The sequence below is a fragment of the Schistocerca serialis genome, chromosome 3, assembly GCF_023864345.2.
Source record: "Schistocerca serialis cubense isolate TAMUIC-IGC-003099 chromosome 3, iqSchSeri2.2, whole genome shotgun sequence".
In the NCBI taxonomy this organism is placed as follows: domain Eukaryota; kingdom Metazoa; phylum Arthropoda; class Insecta; order Orthoptera; family Acrididae; genus Schistocerca; species Schistocerca serialis.
The window spans coordinates 954,817,804-954,833,787 of NC_064640.1; the positions used below are offsets into that span (position 1 = coordinate 954,817,804).

The window sequence follows — 15,984 nt, forward strand, 5'->3', positions numbered from 1 at the left end:
GGCTGTAGGTTGCAGTAGGTACTGGGAGATGAAAAAGCTTGCACAGGATGGAGTAGCATGGAGAGCTGCATCAAACCAGTCTCAGGACTGAAGACCACAACAACAACAGTATTTCGGTTATTGAGTTGCTTTGTCTATTAGTATATTTCATGCTGACTCTCTGCATCCGATTGGTTAGGAATGTAGCAATCCAGTTGTTTGCAATTCCTCTGATACCGCAGTGTTCTAATTTTTCCAGTGATATTTTGTGGTCAACAGTGTCAAAAGCCTTTGACAGATCCAGAAATATGCCTGTTATGGGTTGTTTTCTATCTAACAGTTCTAAAAGCGTATTTGTGCAATCATATACTGCAGTTTCAGTAGATTTGTTGCTTCTGAACCCATGTTGAGCTAAACTTAGTAAATCTTTTTTTTCAATGAAGTCCATCATTTTTTTGGACATTATTTTTTCAAAAACTTTAGAAAAGCAGGATGAGATTGAGATAGGCCTGTAGTTATTCATATCTTTATTATCACCTTTTTTGAAGACAGGTATTACTTTAGAAAGTTTCAGAGCTTCAGGGAAGATACCTGCCTGGAGAGAACAGTCACAGAGGTGAGTTAATGGTTCAGCAATTGTGTGTTCACAAATTTTGATTACAGCTGCTGGGATGCCATCAATTCCAGCTGAATATGAATTTTTTAACTCTCTGAGGGCTTTTGCAACATCATTTTCAGTGACTTTGGTAATGAAAATTGACTCTGCACATGTGTGATATTTTTGGTTTGCTGGTTGGTAATTTGTGTTAGGATTATTTTGGACCAGTTTTTCAGCTATGCTTGTAAAGAAATTGTTGAATGAGTTCACCACAACTTCGGGATTAGATATAGATTCATTGTGGAGTTTGATTTCTATGTTCGAATGTGAAGCTTTCATTTCCCCTCTTTCCCTTTTTATGATATTCCACATTGCTTTTACTTTATTGCTGGATTTGTCAATTTACTCATCATTCTGCATCCTTTTTGCTTGTCTTATCACTCTTCTTAGGATACATGTGTAGTTTTTATAGTATTCTGTTAGTTGGGGGGAGTCACTACTTTGTTTACATAACATGTGGGGTATTCTTTTATGTTTGCAAGAGATTTTTATAGCTGGTGTAATCCAACTCTTGTTTCTATTATTATTATTATTATTATTATTATTATTATTATTATTATTATTATTATTATTATTATTATTATTTATTCTTACTGGTTTTTGTGGAAAGGCCTCTTCAAAGTGGTGGATCATTTTGTCAATAAATATGTTGAATTTCATGTTGACATCATTGGCTGTGTACATCTCTGTCCACTTTTCTTTACTAAGGAGGGCATTTAGCTTGTTCAAGTTCTCTTGGGTGAAAAACCTTCGTAAAGTTTTAGGTGGGACTGGGTTTGAGGTATCTTTGCTAACATCGACCTTTAGAATGACAGCTTGGTGGTCACTGAATCCTGCATTGTATACTTCTATAGTTGGGTTAAGTTTATTTCTATTTGTAAAAATTTGATCTAGAGCTGTCTTGGATGTGGGTGTTATTCTAGTGGGCTTGTTTACAAGGCCATGCAGATTATAAGTTTTTGCAATGTTAATCAATGTTTCCCTGTTTCTGTTGTGGGTGAGAAAGTCTATATTAAAGTCACCACATATAATCACCTCCTTTTTCCACTGACTTATTTTGGATAGAAACAAGTCCATTTGTAACAGAAAATCATTAATACTACTGGAGGGGGGATGGTAGATTGTAGCTACAATTAGATTTAGATCTGTAAGCTTAATGACTGCACATTCAAAGATCTTATCTGTTCCTATTTCCTTTAGGGTAGGAAGTGGGCTATATTCAATGTGTTGTTTAATGAAGATGGCAACCCCACCATGTCCATTTGATCTGGAGTAGTGTTAACACAATTTGAAGTTGGGTAGTGAGATTAGCTTAACCGCATCAGTGCAGAGCCAGTGCTCTGCTAGGCATACTACTGAGATATCACTGAGTTCACTGGTCAGCAAAATGCTTAAGTCATCAGTTTTGTTGCTCAAGGATTGGATATTGTGATAATAGATTTTCAGGTCTGAGTGGGGTTTACTCAGGGGGCTCGAAGTCATATTTACTGTGTCACTGACCTTTAGTTTAAATTGTGCTGTATTACAGGTATGTTGACTTCTGAGCAGTTGTGCTGGTTCTGTTGGTCATCCTTGCCAGCCATCTCATCTTCCAGGTGGGCCTGAAAAGTATTCACATGCACTTCACTCTGTTGAGGCATCACATTGACGTTTTGGAGGGATGTCTCGATAATGTTCACCATCACATTATTGATCCTTTCAGGTTGCTGGCCTTTTTGAGGGGTCAGGGGGTTTGTGTTTCGTCTCTGTGACTTCGTGACCCATTTGTCTAGTGTAGTTTGCACAGTATGGCCACTATTACTCTTTTTATTTCCCATCTTGTTTGTCTTTATCCAATTGCTTATTAGTGTCTGTTTATGGTTTCTGACTTTTGGTTTCTTATTGTCACCCATAGTTGTCAGCAAGGCCAGTCTATTGCAGATAATCTCCTTGCCACATTTGTTTAGGTGTAAGCCATGTGTTGTGAAGTGGTTTCTGGCTAGTCTCTCTATTTCAAAGTTTACAGCAATTCTTTTTTTGTACAGGTGTTTAGCTAAATTCAGAGCCTGTATCAGGTGGAGGTTTGCAATATTAATTTTACTATTTAAATTTTGAACATCATATCTCCTGGGTATAGGATGGATAATGATATTCATTTTGTGACTTAGAGCGAGTATTGGTTCCAATGGTTCTACCACATGCTTCAACATTAGATCGAGAGGTTTGTCTATGTCGTTAGAACCCCCTATTACAATCAAAGTATCACGTGTACCGAAGCTTCTTGTCAAATATTCTGCGTTTTTATCACTTCTTTTAGTGGGGCGTCAGGTTTTACTATGCTTTTTACCTGGTATGAGGGCCCTAGTTTGTCTTGCAGTATTTGAGCACAGTCTCTTCCATGACTGTCACTTAATATTAGTACTTTCATTTTTTCTGAGCTTTTCTTGCTATGTAACGTTCTGGAATTTCTTTCGTTCTTGTCCTGCACGTATATTGGTGCTTGAGAATTATGGTAAAGTGGACAGACAGATGACAAACTGACAGATGTACTAGTTTTTAGTCCTAATATAAAATTTAAAACCACCTAACATTTCCACAGAAATATAGTGAGGGTCACTGATAACACACAGTGCTGATACATGACTGGATAAAAACAGAAAAGAGACCCTTTTTTTTCAGAAGGTGAATTCCAGACCCAATCTTCTGTAACAATAATTTAGAGCCACTAAAAGAAGTATTTGTGGTATAGGTTTTACCAAATTAAATCCCACACTAGGTGCACTTGTTTCTGTCTTGGTTTTGTTTTCTTTGAAGTTCAATATGAGCAATGATGGAGAATCCCCAATGAAATGCAACAAGTTGAATGGCTGAAGACAAGCAATTGACATATTCAGAAGGTAGCAGATAATCACATAGAGTAGTAGTTGAGGACTGATTGTAGCTCAGTTTCAAAACTAAATGAGTACTGAGTGAGACCTTGACAACTGCCAACTGTAGAAAATGTTCGATGACTAAATTGTTATAATGTTTTTTAATGAATACTATTATTGCATTTTTTTTTCTTTACTGGAAATATTCAGGTCAAGCATAGTTGCAGAGCAACCAATCAGTTCAAAGTGGTGTGCGGTCTACAGCACATCAAACTGACTGGTTGCTCTGCATCTATGATACATATGAAGATGTTCAGCAAAGCATGAAACACACAGACTTACACTTGGTGCTACATTCTCCTGTTCCTGCAAGCTGATTAAGCTGTCTAGAATTTAGCTCAAGGAGCAATGAAAACTATTATCTAGCGAAACTACATGAAAAAGAACTGAGATACATTTGAAACTGTGTGCCTTATTAGGTGAGAATATTACCATAGATTATGCTTGTATAAGTAGCTTTCGTTCACTTGTAAACTTACAGCACAATCCACAAAAGTAAAAGAAATAGTTGTTTTTGCAGTGAGTGTCTCCATATCCAGCAAACTGTCTTATTGTTTTGTATTACGGAATTTGAAAGTGGTATCGAGCATTTGATCGGCAGTCTGCAGTTGAAGGCAATGTGGGAACTGTTCTTTCTGATTTAAAGATTAGTAGTCATTAGAAAGAACATGACTCTATTAATATATTTTGTGCTTATCCTGAAGACAATGGGTTTGTGATTGTATTTCCTTACAGAGAAGACAACACTCGACCCTCTACCATTCTCTCCCCACTCCCAACCTCCCTCCTTCTTCAATGGATGGACATGATCTCTATGAAGCTTAAACTTTGTGTTTTTGTTTTTAAATATGTTTTGATTTCTGTAATTGTTTTTCAGAAGTTCTTATGACAGCTAGCATTTTGCTGCAGACCGCACACCACTTCGAACTGATTGGTTGCTCTGCAACTATGCTTGACCTGAATATTTCCAGTAAAGAAAAAAAATGCAATAATAGTATTCATTAAAAAACATTATAACAATTTAGTCATCGAACATTTTCTACAGTTGGCAGTTGTCAAGGTCTCACTCAGTACTCATTTAGTTTTGAAACTGAGCTAGCATTTATCCTCAGATGTTTAATTCTGCACTTTTACTTTGCCAGATTTACAATAACTGACAGTTTGCACTTTCTGTGAAGTGTTTATTGTACTATAGTGTTATTAAAACAAAAGTAAGCTGTCATCAACATCATAGTTGGTTTCAAGACCATAGTGCCTTTACTAAGTGTGGTTTTATTGGAGGTGGTACACCATCGTCTTCATCCAGTTTTTGATATGATGTCTTGTATTAATTTTTGATACCTTGATATAGTACTCAGACCCATATATTATAACATCTAAGACCTTGCTCTTAATTTTATTAAGGATATAATGCTGTTAAACGTTTTATAAAATGTATTTTTAAAAGATATGTGACAAAGTTCTTTTATAGTGCAAAATGGGCCTCAGAAGTGACACTTGTTTCACAGTGGAAAATTGCTCCCTCAGAAAGTAAAAAAAGAGTAAAAAGTAAGAAATTCTAAGTTGTTATAAAGCAATACAATAATGGGAAATCATTGGTGAACTGTAAAAAAAGGTAGCATCAGGAAATACAAGCAGTAGCCATGTAGTATAGGGCTTCACTGCAGCCTGCCTTCATCCATTAAGAACTCAATGTCAAAAACCCAAACACTGTTGTTCACACATCTTTTGTATGCTTGCCTATTGATCAAGACTGCTTTTATGTAGCTGGTTGTTGCTTTTTTTCATAATTTTACAGTGTAGGTTTTAGTACTTCATTCTATTGATGGTCATGATGCCCATGAATGGGATGTACTGTGCTGCTTCATGTCCACTATGAACTTAACACCATCACATGGGAAACAATGAGCTCCCAATGGATTTCGATTGAATAGAAGACAAGTGACTGAATGTCAAATAGATAAGTCTGTAATTATGGGAAGAGGGGGAGGACATTCTACTGAAATTTAAAAAGTGCTGTTAATGGTATAAATAAGAAACAAAAATTGTTTTGTTTTGAACATACACAGACAGCAGATGGGCACAACTTGAAATTCAATGATTGCAGCTAAGTTGGAAATAACAATATTTCTTATAAAAAATGAAACAAAACATTTTAATTCTGTTATCATAAATAAGAGGGAATACAGGTGATTACTGGGAATTTTTTATTGCTATATGGACATGCTCTCATTGTCATTAGTGTATGGGCTTAGAAAAACAAACTAACTACTATCCTGAGAAAACACTTTAACCTAAACTGCTTTCATTTACAGCCATTCTACTCGCCTGCTTGCTGCAACAACATTGCGTAATGTTCTGGGCACAAGAAACCTATCTGAGATACTGTCTGAACGAGAAGCAATTGCCCATACAATGCAGTCAGCTCTTGATGAGGCTACAGATCCATGGGGTGTGAAAGTGGAACGTGTTGAGATGTAAGTTACGGCACTTTAAATATCTTCAACAAATTCTGTTTTTTTTTAATTTCTGCTATTATAAAGGTTTGTAATAATATTTATGGAACATTCCAACAGTTCTTGGAGGAACATAGACATATTAGCAACATGAATACACAATTTTAATGTTCCACAATAATAATTATTTAATAGTTCATTACGAACCAGCTTTCAATTCCTTAGGCCACCATGAGATAACTTAATACTAAACAGAGTCCACACAACATCAGCAAGAATTCATAGCTGTACAAAGATTTTATGACTATATGTCAATATAGTCATAAAATGTCACGTGTCATTGTACAACAATCTTTGTATAGCTATGATTTTTTATTGAATTTGTGTGGACTATCTGTTTAGTACTAAGTTATTTGATGATGGCCAAAGAAGATGAAAGCCAGTTCATAATGAACTATTAAATAAATATTGTTGTGGAACATTAATACTGTGTATTCAAGTTATGAAAAAGTTGGTCATATGTTGGTATAGAAATCTTGATCAGTTCATAGTATATGTGGACCGAGCGAGGTGGCGCAGTGGTTAGACACTGGACTCGCATTCAGGAGGACGACGGTTCAATCCCACGTCTGGCCATCCTGATTTAGGTTTTCCGTGATTTCCCTAAATCACTCCAGGCAAATGCCGGGATGGTTCCTTTGAAAGGGCACGGCCGACTTCCTCCCCCTTCTCTGCCAAATCCAATGAGACAGATGACCTTGCTGTCTGGTCTCCTTCCCCAAACAACCCAACCCCATAGTGTATGTGGATACTAATGCAAATCATCTCTTATGACATCTGCTCCACTACTGTCAGAATTTGTAATAATAATGTTAAGTAAGAATTCAGGTTCCAGAATCTTGTATTTTAGTGAAACCAGCAAGGATTGGTTGGTTGGCTGGTCAATTTGGGGAAGGGGACCAAACAACGAGGTCATTGGCCCCATCACGTTAGGAAAGGATGAGGAAGGAAGTTGGCCATGCCCTTTCAAAGGAACCATCCCGGCATTTGCCTGAAGTGATCTAGGGAAATTGCAAAATACCTAAATCAGGATGCCCGAATCCTGGTTTGAACCATTGCCCTCCCGAATGCAACTCCAGTGTGGTAACCACTGCACCACCTTGCTCGGTAAACCAACAAGGAAAGGGTATTCCTAGCCTGAAAGTTGATTCATTACATTTCTGCAGACCATTACACTAATTATGTGCCTCTTTATGTGGCTGTAAAGTTTAACATCTGAAATGTCTTAAACAGGATTAAGTGGCATGTCACTAGACAAGCTATGGGTAATAAAAGTTTAATTCAGCTGATAAATGAGAGAAAAAGTGATAGCCAGATTGTCAGGTAGCAGTGCAGCAGATGTGGATTCAACAAAATCTGGAATGTGTTTTATCGATATTTCAAAAATTATTTCATTACAAACACTGACATGATTACCTGTTTGATTTTCATCCTAAGCAGACTGTTAGATCACAATAAACATACTTTCTGTGGGTGCATCTCTTTCAGTAAGTGACTGTAACTGTGCAATAAAGTCACTTGTTTAGAAACAGTGTATCTTATGTGAAACCTGAGTTTCTACTAGCACATAATGTTCAAGCAGCGTATGGATTTGTAGCCAGGTGATCAGTGTCTCCAGGCTGATAGTTTGTCACAATCCGGTGCAGCATGGAGGAGTACTTTTGTACCTTCGTTTATAGGGCCCACAACATCTGAGACCCCGAAACTTTGTTAGCTGAGTTGTCCCACTTTGAAGTCATCACCAGGATTCTTAGAGTGAAAGACAAATCAGCAATGCATTGTGTCATCCATCAACCTTCAATTGGGTGAGTGAGTGTTGGAAATAATAAGGTGACACCAATGTCTACAGCCTTTTACCCTTGCATAGGCATCATTTCCAACAGGATTTGTTGTACTATGTGGAAACATGATGTGAAATGTGTTTTCCAACCATCATCTAAGATTAGGACCCTTTAGTACCAGTAAAGGATGATCATGGTTTGTGTAAAGTGGCTGTCATAAATTGGTTAGGACATCAGGATTATGGCAGATTATAGTATTACTGAGTGTGAACAAAAAACACACACACACACACACACACACACACACACACACACACACAAACAACGCATTGGCACCTGGCCTCATATGCACTGCAACAACATTGAGATTATGGCAGGCACTTCCAGCTATTGGGATAGTGTTAGTAAGGAAACAGTTGAGATCAAATTAGCAAGTAACCTTACAAATAGATATGGAGGTTTTTGCTTAAATTCTGCTCGGAATATTGCTCTCTCCTTGTTCGAATGACAGAAGGACAGAGTTAATGCTACTTCGCCCATTAGTAATTAATAATTAATATCAATATACACTATAAATACTTCTTGTGCACATGCAGATGCATGTGCATTGCTGTATACATTTGATGTGAATTTCATAACAAAATTCATCAATGTATTCCTTAGGTCAAGAAAATTTCTGTAGATTATATGTTTGCGACGTTACACATTTTGCAGTCTCATGTGTATTGAAGCCAACTTGTAAGTGCTAGAATAATCAGGAAGCTGAATTAAACACAACAATCAAATGATTTGTACTCCCTGTTTATATCCAATTATCATCATAATGGTGAATCTTTTCTATGTCTAGAGTTAATGTCTGTGTTATCGTGTACTGTGGAGTGCAGTTAAAATAACACTTTGTTAGGATTAATTACCTGCTTTGTGCAATATTGTAACCAGTGGTTAGTGCAGGATAAATAAGTCCCAAAAGTTGAATGAACATATTTTGACATTATTCCAGTTTTGCAGTTTTAATAAAAATATTTCCTGTCATGTGAAACACTCCTAAGTTTTCCAGGCAAATCATTCACCATGTAGTGGAAAGGTTCAATTTTTTTTTCAAAAATAGAAGAAAAATGGTAAAAATGAAGTGATAGAATTCTCTCAATCTGTGTTTTCACTCTGTCACTAACTTATATTTCTATACAGGGATGAGTTACAGAATAACAGATCATATGTTTTTATTTCTTATTCATTTATTTGTTTTTAATACTTACAGAAAAGATGTACGACTACCAGTTCAATTGCAGAGAGCTATGGCAGCTGAAGCAGAGGCTGCACGAGAGGCTCGTGCTAAAGTCATAGCTGCAGAAGGAGAAATGAAGGCTTCACGTGCTCTGAAAGAAGCTTCTGATGTTATGTCTGAAAGTCCAGCTGCCTTACAGGTTGGTGGTATTGTTTTTAGGTTTCCTCTAGTACTAGGTACTTATGAATGATGTAGTGTTTCCATGATCATTGTCTCATCTATTGAAAAAGATAGAAATAGGGAATCTTCCTGCTGTGATACATTGCTGCATCTAAATATGCTGATACTGTAAGTTGCCCCTTATGTGAATTTGCTTACAGAGAGCTGAGTTAGATAAACTGCAGGAGGAAATCTTATCAGTCTGCACTTGGTGTTTAGCTGATTGTTTGAGAAGAAGCTTGCTCACCTCATATCTTCTAAAGCTGTCTCGTTTTCCCCATAAATATTCTTTTCTGTAGATTGTGACTCCAAACAATGCTATAGAGAAGAAGGCATGAAAATAATTAGAATCAACAATAAAAAAACAGCTTCTAACCATGCAAGAAAATTACCACACACAGAAAACCAAAATAGAAAAGAAAACCCAGTTAAATGATCAAGTTGTTGTTGTTGTTGTTGTGGTCTTCAGTCCTGAGACTGGTTTGATGCAGCTCTCCATGCTACTCTATCCTGTGCAAGCTTCTTCATCTCCCAATACCTACTGCAACCTACATCCTTCTGAATCTGCTTAGTGTATTCATCTCTTGGTCTCCCCCTATGATTTTTACCCTCCACGCTGCCCTCAAATACTAAATTGGTGATCCCTTGATGCCTCAGAACATGTCCTACCAACCGATCCCTTCTTCTGGTCAAGTTGTGCCACAAACTTCTCTTCTCCCCAATCGTATTCAATACTTCCTCATTAGTTATGTGATCTACCCATCTAATCTTCAGCATTCTTCTGTAGCACCACATTTCAAAAGCTTCTATTCCCTTCTTGTCCAAACTATTTACCGTCCATGTTTCACTTCCATACATGGCTACACTCCATACAAATACTTTCAGAAATGACTTCCTGACACTTAAATCTATACTCGATGTTAACAAATTTCTCTTCTTCAGAAACGCTTTCCTTGCCATTGCCAGTCTACATTTTATATCCTCTCTACTTCGTCCATCATCAGTTATTTTGCTCCCCAAATAGCAAAACTCCTTTACTACTTTAAGTGCCTCATTTCCTAATCTAATACCCTCAGCATCTCCCGACTTAACTCGACTACATTCCATTATCCTCGTTTTGCTTTTGTTGATGTTCATCTTATATCCTCCCTTCAAGACACCATCCATTCCGTTCAACTGGTCTTCCAAGTCCTTTGCTGTCTCTGACAGAATTACAATGTCATCAGCGAACCTCAAAGTTTTTATTTCTTCTCCATGGATTTTAATACCTACTCCAAATTTTTCTTTTGTTTCCTTTACTGCTTGCTCAATATAGAGATTGAATAACATCGGGGAGAGGCTACAACCCTGTCTTACTCCCTTCCCAACCACTGCTTCCCTTTCATGTCCCTCAACTCTTATAACTGCCATCTGGTTTCTGTACAAGTTGTAAATAGCCTTTCGCTCCCTGTATTTTACCCCTGCCACCTTTAGAATTTGAAAGAGAGTATTCCAGTCAATGATCAAGTACATGTGCCAAACAACTCATTGTTTAGACTAATAGATAAAATAACAGAGTAACAGTGCAACAGAGGACTGCAATAATTCCACCCAATCCACTTTCCAATCATTTGTCGATGAACCTCTCCTCATAACATTTAAAAGAAATCCCAAATCAGCTGAACACACAAACTTTCAAACACACACACACACACACACACACACACACACACACACAGATATGAACATGACAAAATGAATAGACATTAGTTTTCAGGATATACTTTGTTAGGTTGGCAACATGTACATAAACAAACCAAACAGCATGAGACCCAAAGTGAACTCAATGTAGTTACGTCTGGAAGTCGTAATTTTCAATCAAATGTCTGTATTAGTGACAGAAGACTGATAGTGCATCACAACAACAAGGGAAAACAACATGAAAAGTGGGAAGAAAAATGTCTCAGCCCTAAAAACATGTTAACATGTCATAAACAGAGCACCAGTGTGAATTCCAGCATATGAACATATGAGAGCAAAAACACTGATGCCAACTAAAAACGCAGAGTACTGTAAGTAATTCCTATGAATAATACATATCAAAACAAAAATGTATCATAACTGTATCATTATAGGTCCCACTGATGATGCCTCAAAGTGAAAAGAGGCAAAACATGTCTGGGAGAATAAAATACAGTGCAGCAAGAGAAGACATTTTTTGTTCACAAAACAAAATATTTATTTGCTTTCTGCAGAGGATGGCCATGCATCAAACTAGTTATACCTTATTAATTTTGCTTCAGCCTTCAAAATTTAAGCTTATTCACCAATTTGTGGTACATTTCTGCTACAGTACATTTCTTAATTATATTTGTTGTGTCTCTATAGCTGTAAAATTGATGTGTTCCCCATTCTTATAGCTTATCACAATATGGATTCGTGGAATTCATAATAAATGATGAATAAAAAAAACAAAAACCACACCATTTCATGATCTTCCTTTTATTTTGCTCCTACTTACTTAGAGCTGCTGCTTAGTTTGTGGAGCAGTGCCTAAGCAGAGCTGAAGTAAATCATATAGCCTACAAATGTCTATTTAAATATGAAGCTGCAGTGTACATACAGATCACAGTATTTACAAAACTGAAATCATAGGGAGCAGTGTTTCACCTGCAATTTGTAGAACATTTTTAAAAATTGAATTTGTTTGTTTTTCTGATAGTTTATTACCTTTTTGTTTACATTAATAATTATGGTCTTTGTTACAGCTTCGTTATCTCCAGACCCTGAATACCATTTCAGCTGAGAAGAATTCTACTATTATATTTCCACTGCCAATGGACATTGTCACTCCTTTTCTCACTAATCTTAAAAAGTCTTAATTCGATCTTCAAACAAATTTATATATATTATTAAGTGATGTGTTTATTGTAATATGTCTATTCTATGTGTGCACAGCATTTGTTTGTATCTCAGGAATTTACATCTAATTTTATACTTTCTCGTGCTTCGTCAAGAGTGTGTTTCATACATACGAAGGAATCCACAAATTTGTATCAGAGTTCACTTTAAAAGCCAATAGAATATAATGTTCAAAATATTCATGAACTTTTTTTTCATACAACTATAAGAAAATGTAGAAAAAATATTACCTGAAATGTTACATTTTGCATTAACTTAGAGTAAGCTGTACATCTCAAGAAATCCATTGCTTCTTATTACCCAGATGTTACATTAGGTATGTGTTGTACAATGAGTATTGAAGGTTAGTTTGGAAAACTGAACTAAAAAGTACTGAAATAACACCTCAATGTCTGACAAGATTAAATCAAAATGTAGTTTGCAATGCATGGTGTGACCAATAAGAGGTGAAAAGATTAGAGTTTCCTACATACATTCTGCTAGAGGCAAGGAGGAGAGGAAGGGATTTGGGTGGGTGGGGGGGATTAAGACACTCACCACTAACACCAGTTGTCAGGGACTAATGCGGTACTGACAGATGGAGCTGAAACTATTTTACTACTCTGTTGACAGTATCCCCACATGATTTGTGAAATGTGTTGGTACTATAGCTCGTGCTCATAGTAAAAAGTGAATTTATGTATTATTTTCGTATTCTCCCTGAAAATCCAATCCTTATACTTACACTAGTCACATTACCTAAAGTATAGAATGCCATCACATTGCCCAGTTTGGTCCTGTGAGAGTTGATATGACACTAAACCCTAATCTTCCTGTGCTCTTTTCTGTGAGAGTTTATATCACACATTATAAATAATAATAATAATAATAATAAATCCTTGTATGAAAGTACAACTTGTATGTTGTCTCAATAACACTCCGTAGTACCTCAGAACCTGTGGTATTTAGTTCCTATTTATCTTTATAAAATAGTCTATGAGCACAGTTTTGTGAATTAGTGGGATGAATGTATTTCATTCTGAACTCCATCAAACAGTCATGGTTCCTGCAGTACTAAATGATGAGATTGTACATCTTGGGAACAAATATTCGTAATGAGTGGACACCCGTCACTGTTTCAGATTTAAGTGTTGTTTCGTCAATTGAACACCAGAGTAAAATAAAATGATCATATAGATAATTAATGCAGACATCCATGAGATTACTTTCTGACAGCATGGTAAAAATGAGGCAACTAATGGGTTAAGTTGCCCACACTCTATAGTTCACATTCTCTGCAATCTTAAAGAAAAATAAAGTAAAGAAAAGAATGAATGTATTCTATGATACAGTGATATGTCAGTGTAATAATTAAATTCTAAATTTTGTCTCACCATGATCAGTATATTTCATTACTTTTTCATTTATTTTTCTCTGTAATGCTTTTTTGTTATGGCCCGTGAATATCACAGAAGTGTTATTCATATTAGAGACATTGATAAGTAGTAACTACCAGAAAATTTCTGCTGTGTTTGTTTTGACAGCAGGATTTTATGTCATTGGTATTTTGTGATACTTCTCCCATTTTGTGGATATTTGTTTTACAGAAAAGGGGAGATGGAAATTGGTTTCTGTGTGTATTTGCGACTGATGTACTGCTATCATTGTAGCTGTCACTGGACATGCATTAATTGCTTTTCCAAGATTCATATTGTACTTTTTTGTGATTTGCAGAATAATTTCAATTTGTGTTAGTTTAATCCAGAATTCATACTACTTGCTGTAACGATAATGCAAAATTTCTGAAGTGTGTATCCATTTCTTTTTTAGTATGTTCCAAACATTGTTTGACAACTTATGGGTTGCAATATGAATTTGCTGTGTAAATAGTTCTCTGTGCAAGCCTAAAGTTAATTAAATATATTTGCTTGTAAGATTCTGAAGTGCTAGCCTAAAGTTTATGGAATATATTTGCTTGTAAGATTCTGAAGATACTTTAATTTTTTACAAACAGAGGATTGTTATATGCTGTGTGACTTTTTTTATAATACAGCTCATCAGTGATTGGTAGTCAGCATTCATTTTCTGTAAGTATGACTAAAAACATTCATTATATTGTACATTTTCTCTGCATTGTGACATTTCATTCTGCAAACATAACTGAAGGTTGTGTTCCAAAACTAGTTTCGTGATGTTTTCAACTGATAGCTCTGTAGCATACTAGGTATAAGAATCTGTGTTATCCTTATATATCAGTCATTTTAGAATTTTTATGGATTGTGTCTTGATTGGCTTTTACTTTGTGTGTTAGTTTTTACTGTATCTTTCATATAACAACATTGTGACTGATGCTTGTAATAAAATAGTGTGTAACGTTGTAAGTTTACATGTACATTAAAAACATTTCTTTTATAGATGTTTGTTATCATAGTGTGGAAACAGCATCTCTTCATTCTGTACTCTTTTAGTTTCAGTATGTAGAATGTGGGTGGTGGTTTATTTTAAAGGTTTGTAGTAACATTTGAATGACTGACAAGGATGAAGGTGTCACCATGGTTGGTTTTGTTTAATATCCTGAAGCTGTAGTATTGTTAGCTACAGAGTACTGAGAGAGAGAGAGAGAGAGAGAGAGAGAGAGAGAGAGAGAGAGAGAGAGAGAGAATCTAATTACACGTCTGTGCACCACTTATCAATTGACTGCATGAGAATGGCTGTCTGTCCTCATTATTGTTTATAATTTTTGTATTTCTATAAAAGATTATCTGTAGACTTAAAAATTATGTAAATGTAATTCATATAGTGAGGAAAATTATGTCAGAATGTACACAATTTAGGAGTAACCAAGACCGCTCAATGAATAGCAGAAGCTTTTGAGTCATCAGCTGTCACACACAAAAGAGTCTGTTGATGACTCAGTGCTAATGCTATTTGATGAGTGATCTCCTTTACTCCTAAATTATTTATGTAAATTTAATTCACTTTCCCACAGTTGGTTGGGGGAAGGGGGATAGTCAATAGCATTCCTAAGTGTCATATACCTCCTTAGTGGTTCTAAGTGGCTTGCAACTCATTGAACCAGTTCAGAAGTGGTTGGATTTCGATTTGGTGAATCCATGTTTAGTGCCATTTTCTCTCTAATATCTTGTGCTTTGCATGTAACAAACAACTGAAAGTGCTTCAGGACATTGCATAGTGCTGCAATGCATTGCGTTGTTTCAGCTTGGGAACTTAGGCACTTCACTGCTCAGACAGGTGTAGGGGTGCTTCGATAGCAACCTAGTAGTGTCGTGTTGGTATGTAGTGCTGGTGTGCACTCCCTACTGGAGAGTGGGCTCAGATACAGATGTGCACAGCCTCCTGGTAAGTGAGTAGCTGCAATCTCTTTAAAGTCATAGCAGACAGACAGTTTTGTAAAACATCTTACGACATTTGTAGGCTCCAGAAATGGTTTGATTTTTCAAAGTAGAAAGTTGCTTTGAAATGGACAGATGATGATTTACTGGCAAAAATCTGATTTAGAAATTAAATGATCACATGCAGTTTTTACACAGTTTTATTGAGTCTATCACCAGCTAAATTCAATTATAGTGAGTGTTTTTTAAATAAAGTAATTGTAAGGCAAGATTTATGACAGAGGAAAATATTCATCACGTCACATTTCTAAAGTTGAGGTGTTAAAGAGCTATTGGCCTGTTCCTTCTGATATTCTGTAACCATTTTAATCATGGACATCACTGCTGTGTCTCTGACTGCAGGATTTCTAACAGATCCACTATAAACATTGACCTACTACCCACAGATAATACATACGGAGGCT

General features: G+C 36.1%; 1 protein-coding gene across 5 annotated transcripts in view; it reads left to right on the forward strand.

The window, feature by feature from the left end:
* Positions 1-14,581, forward strand: part of LOC126471402 (band 7 protein AGAP004871-like) — a 259,932-nt gene extending 245,351 nt beyond the window's left edge. For all 5 annotated transcript variants that reach the window (XM_050099530.1, XM_050099528.1, XM_050099527.1 and 2 more), the window contains 3 exons: positions 5,862-6,023; positions 9,102-9,267; positions 12,035-14,581. In XM_050099530.1, the coding sequence (XP_049955487.1) occupies positions 5,862-6,023; positions 9,102-9,267; positions 12,035-12,148 (442 nt within the window). In that variant the 3' untranslated portion in view covers positions 12,149-14,581. The remainder of the gene's footprint in view (positions 1-5,861; positions 6,024-9,101; positions 9,268-12,034) is intronic.
* Positions 14,582-15,984: the final 1,403 nt, after the last annotated feature.